The sequence below is a fragment of the Calliphora vicina genome, chromosome 3 (genome assembly GCF_958450345.1).
Source record: "Calliphora vicina chromosome 3, idCalVici1.1, whole genome shotgun sequence".
In the NCBI taxonomy this organism is placed as follows: Eukaryota; Metazoa; Arthropoda; class Insecta; order Diptera; family Calliphoridae; genus Calliphora; species Calliphora vicina.
This window is the reverse complement of record NC_088782.1, coordinates 54,351,210-54,370,656: the sequence shown is the minus strand read 5'-3', so window position 1 is coordinate 54,370,656 and position 19,447 is coordinate 54,351,210. Positions and strand designations below refer to the sequence as shown.

General features: G+C 29.6%; 1 protein-coding gene across 9 annotated transcripts in view; it reads right to left on the bottom strand.

Annotated features, from left to right (window-relative positions):
• Positions 1 to 19,447, bottom strand: part of LOC135953351 (putative uncharacterized protein DDB_G0277255) — a 195,807-nt gene that overhangs the window by 73,751 nt on the left and 102,609 nt on the right. For all 9 annotated transcript variants that reach the window (XM_065503206.1, XM_065503209.1, XM_065503207.1 and 6 more), the window contains 6 exons: positions 16,323 to 16,605; positions 15,565 to 16,235; positions 15,374 to 15,501; positions 15,049 to 15,310; positions 14,261 to 14,981; positions 14,035 to 14,190 (listed from right to left, as the gene is read on the bottom strand). In XM_065503206.1, the coding sequence (XP_065359278.1) occupies positions 14,035 to 14,190; positions 14,261 to 14,981; positions 15,049 to 15,310; positions 15,374 to 15,501; positions 15,565 to 16,235; positions 16,323 to 16,605 (2,221 nt within the window). The remainder of the gene's footprint in view (positions 1 to 14,034; positions 14,191 to 14,260; positions 14,982 to 15,048; positions 15,311 to 15,373; positions 15,502 to 15,564; positions 16,236 to 16,322; positions 16,606 to 19,447) is intronic.

Sequence of the window (19,447 nt, the reverse complement as noted above, 5' to 3'; positions counted from 1 at the left end):
GATTAATCGAATAATTTCTTGCGAATAATCGAAGAAAACGAATAAATGTGTTTAAATTGCTTAAAATTTTTCATAATAATGACTTACAAAAATTTTATTGTTTCTGAAGTTCGACAGATAACTAAATATAAACTGATGAGTGAGTCCGATAGCTCCTTCTATAAATATATAAATATTACTACTCTAAAAATAAGTCTTTCAAAATATTTAAAATAAGATATTTGTTAAATGTAAAAAGGCTGCATTATTTTAGAATTGATTTTGAAACAGAAATTTTAGCGTCTAAACATGAACTGCCCTTAAAAAAATTTTATTTTTTTGTTCATACCTAAGAATAGGTTAACGGTATCCTACGAAGACAAAAACTAATATACAAGTAAATATGGACATATTTTAAGTAAAAATGAGCTTTTATTTTAATATTTATCAAAATATGTTAATTTTGTTCCTAGCTTTCTTGTTCTAGTTGCCTGAGACACGTTAATGGCCTGGCGATTTTTTAATAAATTTAACATTTTTTCAGGATGATTTTTTTACTAATGTTCACCAAACTGGGGGGTTTGAATGGCCAAAATCCAACTTTCATTTATTAAGGGCCACTCTAATGAACATATGTTGGCGCAATATTAGCAAAATCGCAATTAATAATCAAAATATTAACTTAGATTGAAGTGGTGTTGAAAGTGATGGCGAATGCGATTTTGAAACGGTGATATTAAGGATGACATTTATAATGATTACGAAATAGATGAAGGCCTTGATCTTAAAATATATATAAATTATGTTATTAACCGCGTACGTAGGTGTTGCCAAATATTTAATAAAACATGGAGTTTTTCTTATAAATGATGTTAAACATCATTGGACATCTTTACCTAACATGGTAATAAATTTCTTGCTTATTTATAAATGCTTCAATCATGCACTGTCTGACTTCAAATTAGCAACGATCAGTTACAGATTTGTCTAATTCCCTAAGACCACTTGATTAAGCAAATATTCTGCAACGTTGATAGAGCATGAGAGTATAATACAATTGTTAACTTTAATGTTATTTTTTGTTTTTCTTTAACAATAAAATATTAAAAAACCTAATTATTCAAAACTTCATCCTTTAGTTAAAAAAAAATTAAATTCGAATAATTCGATTAATTTTAAACGGGTTATCAAATTATGCGAACAAGTTAAAATCTCTTATTCCTATTATTCATTTTATTCGAACAAGAGAAAAATCGACTAAATTGACCCTAATATTTATGTATCCTAAATTCAAATCTGTTATCAAAAACGTTATATATCCTGTGTTTGTGTTGATGTTTGTAAAGCCCAAAAATATTAGTTCATGACCCACCTTAAAGCATACCGATCGATTCTTTCTTGCGTCTGGCTAGCTGTCCATGTATAAACTTGTGTGCAAAGTACAGGTCTCAATTTTGAAGATATTTCCATAAAATTTATCACATTATTATTGTCCAGAAGTGAAAATTTCGAATCCCTTGTTTTACACTGAGAATTATTTACAATTTTTCCAAAAATCTATATTAATGCTAATTCGCTTTACTAAAAAATTTATAATGACAACTATATACCACTTCATTGCTTACAAGTACTTCAGTAATAGGTGACATAAACTCGAATAACTCATTACAGATAATTTACGAATTTCCAGAGTTATACTAAATGTTCCGCAGCAAGTTTATTTTCTGCTTGCTAAAAAAAAGTAAAAATTCCTCAAACATAAAAGCAGTCTAAAATCTTTATATTAAATATATACCGACCCCAAACGTGTTAAATTACTACTTATTAGATACATTTAATACATATTTTAGTAGTTGTTACTTTTTTTTTTCTTTATTCTGCTGTCTGTCTTTGGTTCGAAAGTTTGCACGTTCTCGTTATACATAGAAAGGAATTTTGCTGTAACTGGTGTAAGAAAACTGAAAAACAAAAACGTCTATATCTGATTGTTTGTTGTCTGAACCATGACAACCACATGAACTCATACTTTGGCAATTTAACTTTTTTTTTTTTTTTGTGGTAAAACTATTTTAACGGCACATTTTCTATAAGTATGTACAATTATTATCTTAATAATATCAAACAAATAGGGAAAAAATATGGGTATAGATAGATAAATGCTGGAATTGAAATTAGTGTAGCACTTAACGAGGTATGAAGTAAATTTTATTGTATATAGTTATTAATGTGCAGTAACTAAAGAATGCAGATTTTTCTTTAAAATTTGGTGCAAATATAAGAATCTAAATCCCAACTAATTTAAAGGTTATTGGACTGCACAACATTTTGTATCTGGAGCGGAATGTATGTATATGTATAAAATCAATAACATTACGGGGATACTGAGCAATTCATTATCGTCGTTTTAGAAATATAAATTCTTTTGGCAGCATTTTCCAATTTTTTATGCCGGTTTAAAAAACAAAAAATTCGAAAGTACTTAGAACTAATTTGTGCAAAATTTTATCATGATAGTCGCATAATCAACATATTTATGACTGATCAAACAGTATTGTCCAATTTTAATACCAAACAAACGTTATCAACATAAGTAGAGTATTTCAGCCATCTAGCTCCTTTCGTTTGGGCACTATCGTAATTTCAACAGACGGACGAACGGACACAGCTAGAACTACTAAGAATCTTATGAAGACCCAGATTTTGTATACTAATGTGGGTCTGCTACAAATATTTTCATGTGTTACAAACGGCTATAAAATGGTATTTATAGACGGTAATACTGAGTATTAATATTTGTCAAAAATTCAAGTATCACCGTCTAAAGCTACGTTTCCGCATACACCGTAATCGGCACCGAAAACGAAATTCCATACATTGGCACCGAAAAAATGTTCTAAAACGAACTTTTTTTCGGTGGAAATGTATGGAATTTCGTTTTTGGTGCCGATTACGGTGTATGCGGAAACGTACCTTAAACAGAATTTGTATTAGATTTTCAAAAAATACGAATGATTTTTTTGATTTACAGTCGGTATTCAAAATTTGTTTAAAACAATTCAAAAACTTTTTATTTTCATATTTATCGGGTATGTATTTTTAAATACAAATAGGCAAATAAAAATGTCCAGAAAATACAAAATAAAAATAAAGTTTTCAGAAAAAAATCAATCAACAAAGAAATAAAATATTTGTAATACTATCGTGTAAACAATAAATGGTTTTTCAAAACGATTTTTTGAAATACCTAATGATTTCAATAATATCTTAAATTTGATAAGTGTTAATTAGGGTGATCGATTCTTCGATATTTTTTAGAAACCGGTTTTCGGTTTCTTCAAAAAATTTACATATGTTTTTGATATTTTATGAATTTTATTTCATTTCAAATATTAACAACTATGTTAGGTTTTTAGAAAAACAAATAGGCAAAAAATATCTATAAAATATATACAATTAAGTTACATTTTTTCAGAGCTTTGGTAGCACTACAATAAATCCTTGGTAGCTCTAATTTATATCTGTCTATTTTCATCAAGCTTGCTACTGTTTTTCTTATCCTTCATAAGGTCTTCGGGTAAAATTTTACCCATTTTGAAATTCCATTTTTTCTAAAAATAAGTGGTTGATATTTTTGATATTTTATGACTTTAATTTAATTTCAAATGTCAACAACTACGTTAGGTTTTTTTAAAAAAAAATCTATTTTCTATTTGGGTCAAATGTGATCCGACCATCGTTAACGTCAGTAAATTTGAAGACCTTATGAAGGTAAAATAATCTCTTAGGAATAAGTAAAACACAGTTCAAATGCTTTGGAGTATCTCGATTTTTTTTTTATAAAACTAGACATTGAAAATTATCTTTTACTTGGTGTATTTGTAGGACACATAGAAAACAAAGCATTGACTAATTTTTCAGGCTTTCCAAATCACTTGTATGATTTTCTAAATATAAAAAGACTTCTAAAATAGTTGGAGTATTTGTTTTAATTTTTTTTTTGGATTTTGAATATTTTTTAAAATTTTTAATGCACTAATACTAGGGTATTCAATTAATCGGGTTTCTGGTTGAATCGGTTAATCGAGCAAATAATTAATCGAAGTTTAGATTTATTCGGTTAATAATCGGTTAATTTAAAATTACTCGATTAACCGAATAATTTATATTTTCATTTTAAATTGAAAATACAACAACGAATTTTGTGTACAAAAACATAAAAAACTGCAAATAAGGTATTTGAGATCATTTTTATAAACATATCGCCTATTTGCTGCAACAACGTCATAACTCAAAATCCGTGTTTTATGAACTGAGTAATACAAAATATACGCTGTTCTATAATCTTTCATATAGATTCATCAGTTTTCAAAAAAAGTCAATTATTTTTTGTGTGTGAGAGTGTTTTTTTGTTGTAAACTTCAAAATTAAAATTCATGTTTTCTAGTATATTTGATAAGTGAAAATTTGGTTAAATACAGATTAGAAAGATAACATCTACTGTTTATATTTCTGAAATCGCATGATTTGTTGAAAATTTATTTAAGAAATAGTAAAATGTCATAAAATATTCAAAGACGTTTTTCTCGAAACGACTTTTTTGAATTATGGCAAATGAGCGATGTGTGAGTTTTTTTTATGGTTTTAGTGAGATCTTCTGAAATAATCTTTTATAAAAATAATATAATTTAAACGATTTTTTTCTTTAGATTTAATAAAACTTTTCTTGGAAAAAAAACTCTCTCGCTGATTGTATATGTTGGAGAAATCAAAAGCATGATAAAGAATATTCCTTTTTGGATTGTTTTCGATTTTTATTAATTTAATAGTTTCGTTTAGTTTATCATAACTCATTTTCACTCATTTCAAAAAAAAGTTTCGTCTATACATGTAAATACATACAAAGTTTCAAATACATACATGTAAATTAAATAAGTCAGTTGTTATACATACATACATATATACTCACTAATCATGTTCAAAAAATATCTAATTTTAATTTGAAATTTGTATTTGAATTGCAACGGAAAAATAAATACAAAAAAGTGCAAAAAAAAAGGAATTTCGGTTATTCGGTTAATCGACACAAATTAATCGGTTTATTTGTTATTTGAAAATCGGCAATTTCAAATTATTCGAACAGTTAACCGCCCAAAATTAATCGGTTACCCGATTAACGGTTAATCGATTGAATACCCTAACTAATACTCATAAAAACACACTATTAGAAAAAATCGGCTATTCGAGGAGAAAAACCCGGTTTATTCGATATTCGAAATGTGAGCTTTTCAAAACAACCGGAACAACAAAAAAAGGAATTTCGGTTATTCGATTTATTTTCAAATTATTCGAACAGTTAACCGCCCAAAATTAATCGGTTAACCGAATAACGGTTAATCGATTGAATACCCTAACTAATACTCATAAAAACACACTATTAGAAAAAATCGGCTATTCGAGGAGAAAAACCCGGTTTCTTCGATATTCGAAATGTGAGCTTTTCAAAACAACCGAAACCGACCTTAGCAAAAAACCCGGTTATAACCGGTTATTAAAAAAATTTTAAAAAAAATTTCTTTTACAAAAATATATAAAATTTGTATTATATATTTGTACAAATTTTGTATTGTATGTTCGACTTTTTAATTTATTAGTCTTTGATGTATCTAACCAGATATAGAGCAAAAATAGGTCCTTATATATCAGCCCTTTGTGGACCGATTTTAAATAGCGAATATATTGATGTATAAATAAATAAATGAAAATGCTAAATTACAAACTTATATTATATTATATTTATATTTATATATTATATTTGTATTATATATTTGTACAAATTTTGTATTGTATGTTCGACTTTTTAATTTATTAGTCTTTGATGTATCTAACCAGATATAGAGCAAAAATAGGTCCTTATATATCAGCCCTTTGTGGACCGATTTTAAATAGCGAATATATTGATGTATAAATAAATAAATGAAAATGCTAAATTACAAACTTATATACATACAATCCTTGCCACTCATGGTGAAGGGTATAATAAAATGTTTCTAAAGGTCTAATTTGGTGACGGGTATATAAGATTCGACACAACCGTAAACGATATATTTATAATATTTATTTTAAAGTATAATTTACTGAAGGTTATATAACATTCGTCACAGCCGAAGTCGATATAGCCATATCAACTTTCCGTTGCCCCCGAATAACTTACATAGATGATTCATACATCAATATATTGGGAATTCTTCCGGCTCGGTTGCTATTTCCTAAGAATACTAAGTCATTAATATAGACAATATGGATATCCAATGATAGATATTTTAAAGTCCATTGCAACGATGTATATAAGTAAGTTGGACCTACAATGGGTCAAAATTGTGAAAAATATTTTTTAACCCAAATTTTTTTTTTCATCAAACAAATTTTTTTTTAATAAATTTTTTTTCAATAAAATTAAAAAAAAATTGTGAAAAAAACTTCTAAAAAAAAAATTAATTTTGATTATCTAAAAATTTAATTTTAATGTATAATTTGGTGAAGGGCATATAAGATTCGGCACAGCCGAATATAGCTGTCTTACTTGTTTTGTAAATAATTTGGTAGCTCGTAAACGATTGGAGATAACTTATGAAAATTTTCGCTGTTGGAGTTGGGAGCTAGTGGGCGGCATTTCAAATTAAAAAAAAACAAGTAAGAGTGCTATACTCGGCTGTGCCGAATCTTATATACCCTTCACCAAATTCTACATCAAAATTTTAAATATTTTTAGGTAAACAAAATTTAATTTTTTTCCAGTTGTTTTTTTTAATTTTTTGGAAAAATTTTTTTTTCGATTATTTTAAATTTTTTTATTTTTTAAATTTTAAAATTTTTTTTTTGTTTTTTCAATTTTTTTTTGTGAAACAAAAAATTCGGGTTAAAATTTTTTTTCCGATTTTGACCCATTGTAGGTCCATCTTACTATGGTCTTATATACGTCGTTGCAAATGTCTATCTATCATTAGATATCCATATTGTCTACATTAATGTCTTAGTAATCCAGATATAGGTCAAAAATATGTCAAAAATCGACGTTGTCTTGGTTTTTTCCTCATATCTCAACCATTTGTGGACCGATTTTGCTGATTTTAAATAGCAAAATTCTCGAAAGCATGCCTGACAGAATTATTGAAGATTTGGATCCCGAAGATATTTTCAGAAAATTGATTTCAACAGACGGACAGACAGACAGACAGACGGACATGGCTTAATCGACTCCGCTATCTATAAGGATCCAGAATATATATATTTTATAGGGTCGGAAATGAAAAATGTAGAAATTACAAACGGAATGACAAACTTATATATACCCTTCTCACGAAGGTGAAGTGTATAAAAAGAAACAGATACAAATTTTATACAATAAAATTGTAAAGTATAATTCATTCACGGAAACAGAGCTCCTTCAGCCATAACTAAACATGAAGAATTTTGACAAAAATTTAGTTTTATCCAAAAATTTCTAAAGAGTAAAAGCTTTGAAAAAATACATAATTTTTTGATGGCCCTAGGTAAACTAAGAGCAGCGTTTTTTATAAAAAACTAAATTTTTGGAACATATTTACCGCGTTTTTGAAATTTTTGTATTTTAACTAAAATCAGTAGGAAAATAAATCTAAAGTTATCAAGTCATTGATTAAAATATCATATGGCCTCAAGTTATAGAGTTTTTAATAATATAAAATACTTGTATATAATGCTTATATCTATTTTTTAGGGGACTCAGTCCTTATAAAATTCTAAGACGTTTTTGCTATGTCCCTTCTGTCTGTTAAATATACAATAGGGCCTATAGTGAAGGACCTAAGATGATGAAGTTTGTGTTGATCAGATATATTAGCTACTTAAATAAATTGTGTTTTTTATTGCCGTATTGTGTCAGTATACACATTTTAATAACATGATATTTTTATTTAAGGTATGAAATTTCGGTTTTCCATTGTTTGATTATTATTTCTGGATGAATTTCAATATGGCATTTACATTATTTTTTTACTGGGTAACTAAAGTAAAGTAAAGTAATATTATTATTGTAATTAAAGTAAAATTGTTTTCTTCAATATTTTTCAATAATACTCCACATATTTTAAAACACTTCATAAACTCAGTTAATTATAACAATTGTTGAATTGTTAAAAATAAACGACCAGCAATACCATTATAATATTTTCATTACCCTCATTATCATTCCATTGAAAACTAAATAACCAATACTTAATTTACTTTTACCAAAAAATACTACTAACAAAAAAAGTAAAATATTTTTCATGTCATTCCACTATAACCTTTCATACAATTTCTCACAATTACTTTACAAAACTTCCCACATAACAATATAAAAATATAAAAATTCCGTAGCCAAAAAAGAGAAGACCAAAAATGATAGCATGAATTCATTTATAACCAAAAAAGCTAAAGAAAAAAGTAATCAATTATAAGAAAACCACAAAAACAAAACAACAAATAAAATTAAACTATTAAATCACTGAGGAAAAAAACAAAATGTTAAAAAAACGGTTAAAAAAGGAAAACAAAATAAAATAAAATATTGGGTTACCAAAGATACAAACTAAACAACGTACAACTACTGACCTTTCACCATTTTTTTTTTTTTTTTAATTTTTTGCAGTTGAAAACTTCCAAAAATACAACAGACAAGACAATCAATGAGTCTACATCATCATGTTCATATAATAAACCAACATTCAGTGTATGTAGACTGCAGTTAAAATGCCTTGGGGTCTTACAATTACAACCGCAACCACAAAGACAAAGTTTGGTATTGAATTAGTTTTTTTTTTTCGGCAATAAACCACATCTGCATACAGCATAAACGAACCAATAGAAAATCCAGAAAAGGAAAAACTAATACGAGCAAGTGCAAGTACGTGAAACTACGACTATAGTTTTAACCAACCACCCAGCCTGCCGGCCGGCTAATTGTATTTATTTAACTTTTTTTCTTTTTTTTAAGTTTTGTTTATCAATTTAATGCCATGCAGTCAATTGCCAAACATGTTAATGGCTTAAAATATGTATGTCGTTCACATTTCCATGTTCAGCATTAGAGTGTTCCAAATAACATTTTTTGTTGAATCTGTTGTAGGAATTATATTGTTAAATGCAAACAAAATCCCAAAATAATTTTTGAAAAAGGTCTTCAGTTCTCTAAATAAGATTTCCTCAACACTATTTAAAAAAGTTTTCATATGATTTCGTAGACTGTTTCAAACATTTTGCAATTCTGAGCTTTTAGCTCAGTGCGTATTTGATTTAAATCAATAATTTATTTCTTGAGTACTGACAAACAATTCTCTTATAGAAGCGGAAATTGATTCACATGACCAAAGTTTTAAATACTTTAACCCCAACTAATTAAAATTGAAATGTTGGAGAAAAAATTCTAAAAAATTCCAGAGCCTTTTTATAGACAAATTGTACTGATATTTGAGTTGTATCGTCGTATTTTTTTTTGTAGTAATGTTTTGTTTTTGTTTCGGAAAATTAGTATGAAAAATATTTTTGCCATACAACGACATTGATTGTGAATTGGACAAGTGATTTTGAATTTCTGGTAGGATTTTTTTTTAACCTAATTTTTAAATTCTTTTCTGTTTTTTCAGTCTTGGCATGCACATTTTGAATGGTAATATTACAAACAATTATTCCACGGGACACTTTATTCTACAAGCATACTTTTTGTAGGTTTGCATAAGATTTTATTTCTAAACAAGTGCATATAAACTTTTAGAAAGGCAATTTAGTATTGCCAAAAGTTAGTACAATTGTTAAATTGCAATTGGAAAATTTGAAAGTTTTCTAACTCCTTTCACTGCACAAACATTTTTTTGATTCACCTTTATTTACCCCATATAAATAAAATTTTAATTCAAATTCGTTGTGCTAAGATAAAATATATAGATGTAAATAAATAATTATAATATATATTTCCGACTTGAATATAAATAAGTAAAACTTGGTAATCAAATGCAATTACTAAACAACCTACTTTTCACTGACTACTATATATCAACTAAATTACATAGAAGTAGTTTAGTAATGACTGGCATAAAATATTTTATATAAGTACATAATATAAAGTAAGAATATAAAACAATTAAGAAAGTATATTCGGTCAAACCCTACCATATGACACACTGAGTAAATGAGCAAAAACCTTCTTTTCTTCAAATTTCAATAATTTATTTTCGTGAGTGATTTTCGAATGTGGGGGTTATATAGGAGCAATGACCAATCACGAACACATCACAATAAAATTAATTCGCTTATTTTCATTCAATATGAAACTTATTTGTGTTAAATTTTTTTTAGATTTATGAGATTTATGGTCGTTGAAGTGATTGTCTCAAGTAGGCCTTATATGAGAGCTGTGACTAAAAATGGACCGATCTTTATATACTTTAAGGTGGGTGTTAGACTAATATGGTGATGTAGGGTATAAATATTTGGAATTAAGTCATGTTTGATGAAATACTATAGAGCTTACATATAGGTAGTCATTTAATGGACGTATTTTATAGATCGTAGTATCAAACAACAACTAATTCTAAGAATAAGTCTTTGCAAAAAAAATAACTATGTGGAAAACTTTATAGAATTGATATCGTATCAATCTCAATTTCCAATCTCTGGTTACCGTTTTTCGTAACAATATACTTCCAATTAATATAATTTTTTTATGAAAATTGTCAGATTTAGAAAATGGGGATAACTTTCATAAAATTGTGGTTGGTTATTTGGTGGTATTTACCGGTTCTAGTTCTAAAAATCTATATGAATGGGACCAGTCAGTCTAATTTTGCTTCAGCCCCAATAGAAATGTCCCCCCGGAATACTGTTTGTGCGGTCATAAATATGTTGATTAGGCGGCAATCCTTATAAAATTGTTCATAAACTAGTTCTTAGTACTCTTAAATTATACTGTAAAGTATAGCTAAAATCGGCCCACATTTTTAGCTAGTCCCCATACAGGGTCCCCCTTAGAAAATGACTTGATATTGAATTTTACTTTAACAAGTTTTATATGACCTAAATCGTTCTAACAACTTTTGTTTTAATAAATTTTCAATTTTTTTTTAATAAATTAATCACTCTATTAAATTCTGCACAGTTTTGGATCATGCATATACAAGATTTTTTCCACCAAATTTGATGAAAATTCATTTAAACGTTTATTAATTGTTAGCTAAGTGTGCAAAAGCTAAAATTGAGCTTTTGATACAAAATTAAAAAAAAGTTTACAATTATTTCGTTTTTTTTTGTTTTTCGTTTTCATATTGTGGTGCTATAGTAAATGTTAAGTCCGTTTTATTTTGTCAAAATTGCGAAATTATTGTCTCAGTCAAATGGAATTGAGGGTAACTACGTTATTAAATATATAATAGCGTCGAGAATGTTTCAATTATTTACTCAAGCAAAAAACGTAAATCATAAGTTTTTTCAAATAAATTTTGAATCATTTTGAAATTTATTCATCTATGAGTCCAAGTTGCTCTATTGCCTTTTGAGAGCAACTTTAGTGTTAAAAAATGAGAATTTAACTTCAATAAATGAGTTAAAATGATGAAAGTAATTAAAAAACGTTATAAGTACATACACTAAAAAAATAAAACAAGTAATAGAAAATCCCAAGAAAGGACCTATAAGTCGCCAACACTCTACTTCTAAACAGTGATCACTTAACATTATATATCATACCTAATAAGTAATAAAACTGCTAAACGGATTTCAAAACTAATTAAAACCAATAACTTTAGAACGTAATATTTGTGAAAAGGTACTTAACAAGTTTGCACACTAAGCTATCGTTAGATGATTGTGCAAACCTGCTATGTCCACTTTTCACATTTAATAGTAATAAATGAATTTTTAATTATATAAATTTAAAAAAATATTTTATTCCAATTTTTTGTCCAGTATTCTGTGTCAGTTTCTTTCCCAATAGGTAAACATTTGACGTCACAATTGATGCCGCCTATTATATTTTTTGGGAATTTGTTCATTTTTGTTGGTATTTATTTCATTTGGAGTTATTTCACGGTATCAAAGAGTACGAATTTACCAGCAATGAATTTGTTATTCCACACATAATCCTATCCTGTGTACTTTATAATTAAATATACATAAATATAACAATATTAAAGAAAACTGTGTTTTCTTGCGTAAATTTTGATAATTCTTTTATAATTCACGCTAGTTGACTAGGTTTAATTGAAAGATAATACTAAACCTATTTTCGGCAATTATTTTGGTAATTTTTGGATAAATGAAATTACAAAATTATTCTTAGATTTCTGACTACATACATCGCAGCCTATATCATTACATATAGGCAATTCCACGAGAATTACAACCACGACTTAAACAAGTAAGAGTGCTATATTCGGCTGTGTCGAATCTTCACCAAATTATACTTCAAAATTTTAAATATTTTTAGGTAAACAAAATTTAATTTTTTTCCAGTTGTTTTTTTAATTTTTTAGAAAAAAAATTTTTTCGATTTTAAATTTTTTTTTGTTTTTTAATTTTTTTTTTTTGAAAAAAAAAAATCGGGTTAAATTTTTTTTTTCCGATTTTGACCCATTGTAGGTCCAACTTACTATGGTCTTATATACGTCGTTGCAAATGTCTTTGAAATATCTATCATTAGATATCCATATTGTCTGTATTAATGTCTTAGTAATCCAGATATAGGTCAAAAATCGAGGTTGTCTTGGTTTTTTCCTCATATCTCAGCCATTTGTGGACCGATTTTGCTGATTTTAAATAGGAGACTTCTCGAAAGCATGTCTGACAGAATTATTGAAGATTTGGATCCCGAAGATATCTGGGGTCTTCAGAAAATTGATTTCAACAGACAGACGGACAGACAGACAGGCGGACATGGCTTAATCGACTCCGCTATCTACAAGGATGCAGAATATATATACTTTATAGGGTCGGAAATGAAAAATGTAGAAATTACAAACGGAATGACAAACTTATATATACCCTTCTCACGAAGGTGAAGGGTATAAAAATAAAAACCCTTGAAACTTTTTCTCAAGAAGATTTGAATAGGAGAAACACATGTTACTATGTGAAAGTATTTAGAACTTATAACAACATTTAAAGTGCAAAAATAATAGTTTAAAGTGACTATATTTAATTTAATTGTTATGTTTTAGGATACAATTGCGGCGAAAACTAAGGTCCCAAATAGCATGTAGTATGAAATGAATTTGACTCTGATTGTTTTTTTTTTTGCTATTGAAACCGAATGTATATTTTCTATTTATTTTTTGTATACATATATTTACAGCATATATATTGTTTTACTATAAGAGAAAAATCTTTCACGTACGGTATGTCACGTACAATATTAAATTTTATTTAATACAGATTCATTCAAAGATTGTTTTTATTTAAATATGATGGATTGTAAGGGAAAAATATTTGGTTAAGAGTAAGAAATTTAAAGACATATTTCTGCATGTACCTCAAAATTACTTCCGTTTTATGTCACGTACGATATTGTCTTATTTCGCTCTACATTTTATACATTTTTTATGTTCCAATATAGTACCCTCTGATTGGAACATAAAGACCAAATTATTTTTCAGATATTTTTGTTATTTTTGCAAAATCTATTCCACTCTATAGGCGTACAAATGTCACGTACGATGACATAGAATTGCCGATATATAATTAGCTGGAATACTTATTGGGTGAACTTTATTAAGATAGAGGACTTCTTTAATTAAAAATAGTTTATCGGTTTTATAAGCAGTATAAATCAGATTAGTTTTCTTTAATTTCTGTTTTATTGCTAGTACTATTATAAATCACTTAGTGAAACGAAGTAAAATACCAACAATATAAAAAGTGAGCAATTCATTACATAATATTATGTTGTTCTTCGATGACCTGATGATTTACTATTCAATTAATTCATCATTAATATGACGAACTATTTTTTATAATTCGCCATAAATACAATTACAATATACAACTTACGTGATATCCTTGTCAGTACTCTTTTGAGAGCGAGTACGTAAAATAGAATTTAATTCCCTCATAACATCACTGCCCTTACGATCGAATTCAGAAAACAACTCATTATCATCGATATTATTCAAATCAGAACCACTGCGACTCTTAATCGAAGCAGATCTTTAACAAAACAAAAATTTTTTTTCTAAATAACAAAACTACAAAATGGATATTTAAAAAATTGACTCACCTATCAATTGAATCCATACTGCTGGCTACATCAAAATCCATCATAAGATCATCCGAACAGATGGACTCACAAGGTGATAAAGTGTCCAATGACTCGGCCCTTTCCATAACAGCTTTGCGCAAAGACAGAGGTGTGCGTAAACTTAATTCCATTGCCTGATGCAGAGCACTGCGTGATTTATTTATAGAGGCTCTCATCGAACCCATACTCTCCATTAGTGTGGGAGTATCGGTTCTATCTCTGCGAGATGTACCACTTTCGCCGCCACCATCTTGAGATTCTTGGTTAAACAATAGAGCTGGCTGATCGGCTATTTCGTCGTCTATCAAATTGCCACAATCGGAAAGTGACAGGGAATGTGAAGCATGTGTTGGCGTGCCAGGCGATAAGGGACTTGCCAAATCTAATTCCGGCGAAATCTCATCAATATCTTTCTCTTGCAGTTCTTCATTCATTTTGTGTTTCTTTTGCTTACAAGCTGCTTCCTCGGACTCCGTACTGCTCACCAAACTATCTGTGGGCGAAGTCTCATCATCCAACAGAAAAGTACTGCCCTCCAAAGCCATTTCAGCGAATTTCGATTCATTCAAGCTATTGCAAAGTGTCTTGGGACGTTCAAAACTATCGGCATCGCTTTCGAATATAGCAAGAGTGTTGTCTAATTTTGCAATATTGTCAATTTCATCGTTTATATTGAGCGGTACAGGTTCAGTGAGTGAGGCTAAGTATGGAATAAAATTCAATTATTTTGAATGTTTAAAGTGAATATAAAATGGGATTTTGCTTACATATTGTGCTAATTGGTACATCAGTATTTAAAGTAATCAAATCATCGTCATTAAGGTCAAACGAAAGTTTATTTTCATTTTCCTTACGATTATCTTCCATCTTATTGTCCTGCTTGTTACTGTCTTCACTACTGCTGATACTCAGATTGCTGAAATCATTTGCAGCCAATGATTCGCCTGCATTGCACCAGGAAGATATAACCGAGCTGCCGGGCGATGATGTCTTACTGGAGCAAGTGTTAATGTCCTTAAACTGACGTTCCTAGGAATTTTATGGACAAAACTTATTAAACAAAAATTTAACCAATTAAATAATAAAACAAACCTTGAGGCCCTTTTCAGTGGCAGATCTATCCAAATGTAATTTTTCCTCATCTACAGATTCACTATCCTCTTCCGATGGCTGTCGGCTAATCAAATTGGTAATCAACTGATGTTGAGGCTTGTTATCAGCTGCAAATATTTATTGGTTTTGATAAGTTTTAAAGTTTTTTGTCCTGATATATTCAAACCTACCCTCATCAGAGTTTTCCTTATGTTTGGCAACTGAATTCCTTAGTTCGTACGATTCTCTACTTAAAACTGTATTGGAGCGTATCAAACCACTTAGGGGCAAGGGTACCGTTTGATTTTCAGCCGGCAACTTTGGTAAAGCTAAAGGCTCTACAATCGAGCTGCTTTCACTGGACAGTGAATCATCTAAATCCTTAACCTCAAACCTATGGCGACCATTCATCACCATTTGCAAATTCCTTGGACGACTACGGCTACGTTTGGGTGAACCAGTGCGTTTTACTGACCCAGCACTCGATGTGGAACTATCCAATGCCATATCTAGACTGGCTATGCCTGAATCTGCCGAAATCTCTCGACTGCCACTAAATGTACGTCTTGTGCTATTTGTCATGTGTTTGGCCTGCTTGGCATCCATACGCTGTGCGGCCTGTGTAGGCGACTGTGCCACCGTCAATGGCTGACGACCTGATGAATGATCTCTGGTACGCGTACCCGCACCCAATGCCTGCGTTGATACATATGAGTTGTTGGCTGGTATTGTTATAGGTGTGGTAGCATTAATACTAATGGCCACAGCAAATTCAGGCTTTGGCAAGCTAACAGTTTGTAAAGTGAATTTTGAATATGCTGTTGCCATTGCTGTTGCAGCTACTCTGGGTGTTGGACGTACTCTGCATAAAAAAGGGGAATCAATATAATTGAATTTTAAGTGTTGGTGATTGTACGTATGAAAGTCTATTTTTAAAAAAAGCACTTACATGACATTATTGTGGTGTTGTAGGCCTGCTGCCATATTGTGGCTGCTGCTGCCACCACGAACATTCATATTGCCACTTGTGGCTGTTGTGTATGTTGTTTGTGTATTTAGTGGCGGCTGTTCAAAGAACTGACGTCTATCGTACTCGATAGTACTATTTTGTTTTAAATTGAATGTTATCGTTTTTGTTTGAGTATTTCTGGGTGCTGCGCCTGTTTCGGTATCGCTTTCATTTGAAGACGATGTTGTTCTGCCAGCATGTGCACTCTTTGAACGACGTTTCACTTAAATGAAAAGATAAGTAATGAGAACATATTAATAATTAAATCGTGTACGTATAGGAATTATTAATATCAGGTGGCAATAAATGGTATAGGTCGACTAAGGGGAAGGGCTACGCAATTCAGAATTTGTATTGTGAGCAAATACATATCACTAAAACCTCTCACAAGTTCATTAAACTATTAAATCAGCATTTATAATTCACCTACAGTAGGGTGATTTTTTTGTGACAAAATTATTTGGAGAATTTCGGGGAGTAGTGTTTTGGACTGATGAACTTGATATAGTAGTTCAACTCTTATCATTTGAGTTATATCGGTGATGTTACTGCTGCACCGTTTGTTTTTTTTTTAACAATAACACTGTTCACGAAATCGACACTTTTTCTGTCAAGAGGGGCACCCGGCGGGTTAAACTAATTCGAGTACGCTGAATCCAGTGCTGCTAACCGTCTTTTAGGTTAGCTCACTTGGGATGTTTTAGTATAACAAATGCAAAATATTACTGCTCAATCCAAAGAAAATAAAAACTGAAGGTTTCACTGAAGTCGAAACACATTTAACACCGGAGTCAAAGCTATTCATTATTTTTACCCTCCACCACCATAAGTGGTGAATGAGGGTATATATAAGTTTGTCATTCCGTGTGTAACTTTGAGAAATATTCATCTGAGACCCAACAAAGTATATATATTATTGATCCTTATGAAATTCGATTGAGCCATGTCCGTCTGTCTGTCCGTCTGTGTAAAACACGCTCACGTCCAAAATACGCAAACAAACTTAGTAGAGTTGCAAGAAAATTGTTTATTATAGTCCTAAGCAGTTTGGTATTGAAAATCAGCGAAATCGGTACAGTGCAACCAAAGTTATGAATTAAAATGTGGGACAACCTCAAAAAAAAATTTATATATTTGGAAATTTTTTGAAATATATTGCCAATAATATCATAAAATTTTGCACTCGTTACTTTTATGATAAAAGGAGTAACTCTGGTGAAAATCATCATCGGCCCATATTTGACCATAGCCCCCATATAAAGTACACTTCCGAAAATCACTTAAATAAGCATAAATCTCTTATAAATGTCGGTATCAAGTTGAAATTCGACATAAATAATCCCCATTTATACCAAAATCGCTGCACCTAATTCTATGAAGATCGGCCGATAATTGGTTATAGCTCCCATATAAGGAACACTTCCGAAAAACACAATCACCTACATAAATATCTAAAAAATATCAATATCAAAACAAAATTTCACCAAAATTTGTTCAATATAAACAAAAATCGATGTACCAAATGTTACGATGATAGGTCCATAATTGGTAATAGCCTTCATATAAGAATCACTTCAGGAAAACACATTAACCTGCACAAAAATCTATACTGAACCAAAATTTTACACCGATCAGTAATTTGTATCCAAGAATCGTACTACAAGATTTTTTAAATATTGGTACATAATTCGGCATAGCTCCCATATAAGGTCCACTCTTGTTAATAGCGTTGTTTATATGAAATTCTTCAAAAGTAGCTCTTAAATACTTAGGACCATAATAGGTCATAGCATCCATATATTAAACCAAAATAGTACACAGATCAGTAATTTGTATTCAAAAATCATAATACTGAATTTTGTGAATATTGGTCCATAATCGGCCACAGCTCTCATATAAATACATAAATATCACGTAAAAATATTTTATGACAATCGAATCATAATAGGTCATAGCTCCCACATATGTCCCACAACCAAATATTTTGAAATTTGTATAAATATATTTGTATACCCTTTTTATACCCTTCACCTTCGTGAGAAGGGTATATATAAGTTTGTCATTCCGTTTGTAATTTCTTCATTTTTCATTTCCGACCCTATAAAGTATATATATTCTGGATGCTTATAGATAGCGGAGTCGATTAAGCCATGTCCGTCTGTCTGTTGAAATCAATTTTCTGAAGACCCCAGATATCTTCGGGATCCAAATCTTCAATAATTCTGTCAGACATGCTTTCGAGAATTTTGCTATTTAAAATCAGCAAAATCGGTCCACAAATGGCTGAGATATGAGGAAAAAACCAAGACAACCTCGATTTTTGACCTATATCTGGATTACTAAGACATTAATATAGACAATATGGATATCTAATGATAGATACTTCAAAGACATTTGTAACGATGTAGATAAGGCTATAGTAAGTTGGACCTACAATGGGTAAAAATCGGGAAAAATATTTTTTGACCCGAATTTTTTTTTCATCAAAAAATTTTTTTTGTCATAAAATTGTTTTTCCAAAAAAAATTTTTTTTAAAAAAATTTGAAAAAAACTTTTTAAAAAAAATTAAAAAACTATTTCGAAAAAAAAAATTTTTTGTTTACCTAAAAATATTTAAAAAAATTTATTTTAAAGTATAAATTGGTGGAGGGTATATAAGATTCGGCACAGCCGAATGTAGCTCTCTTACTTGTTTATACTCTATTTCTTCACTTGAGGTTAAAAGGGAAAAATGTTGATCCAAACGTCATAACTAATTATTAAGTATAAAAATTGTTCTAATAGGAATTTCAATTATAAATTGCAGAATTAGATAAAATTTGTTGTACATTTGAAATAAAATATCTTCTTCGCAAACTAGTCTTTCTAACAATTGTTATATTATTTCAGTTGTTATACCATCATAATTAGGTGGTGTGTATTTAAGATTCGGCAGGGCCGAATATAGTACTCTTACTTGTTTTAAATTTGTATTGGGTGTATGACTTAAAAATGCGGGATTTACAATAGATGGCGTATCCTCTGAACGCGGTTTTTGTTTTTAATATCGTATATGTCATTTTGA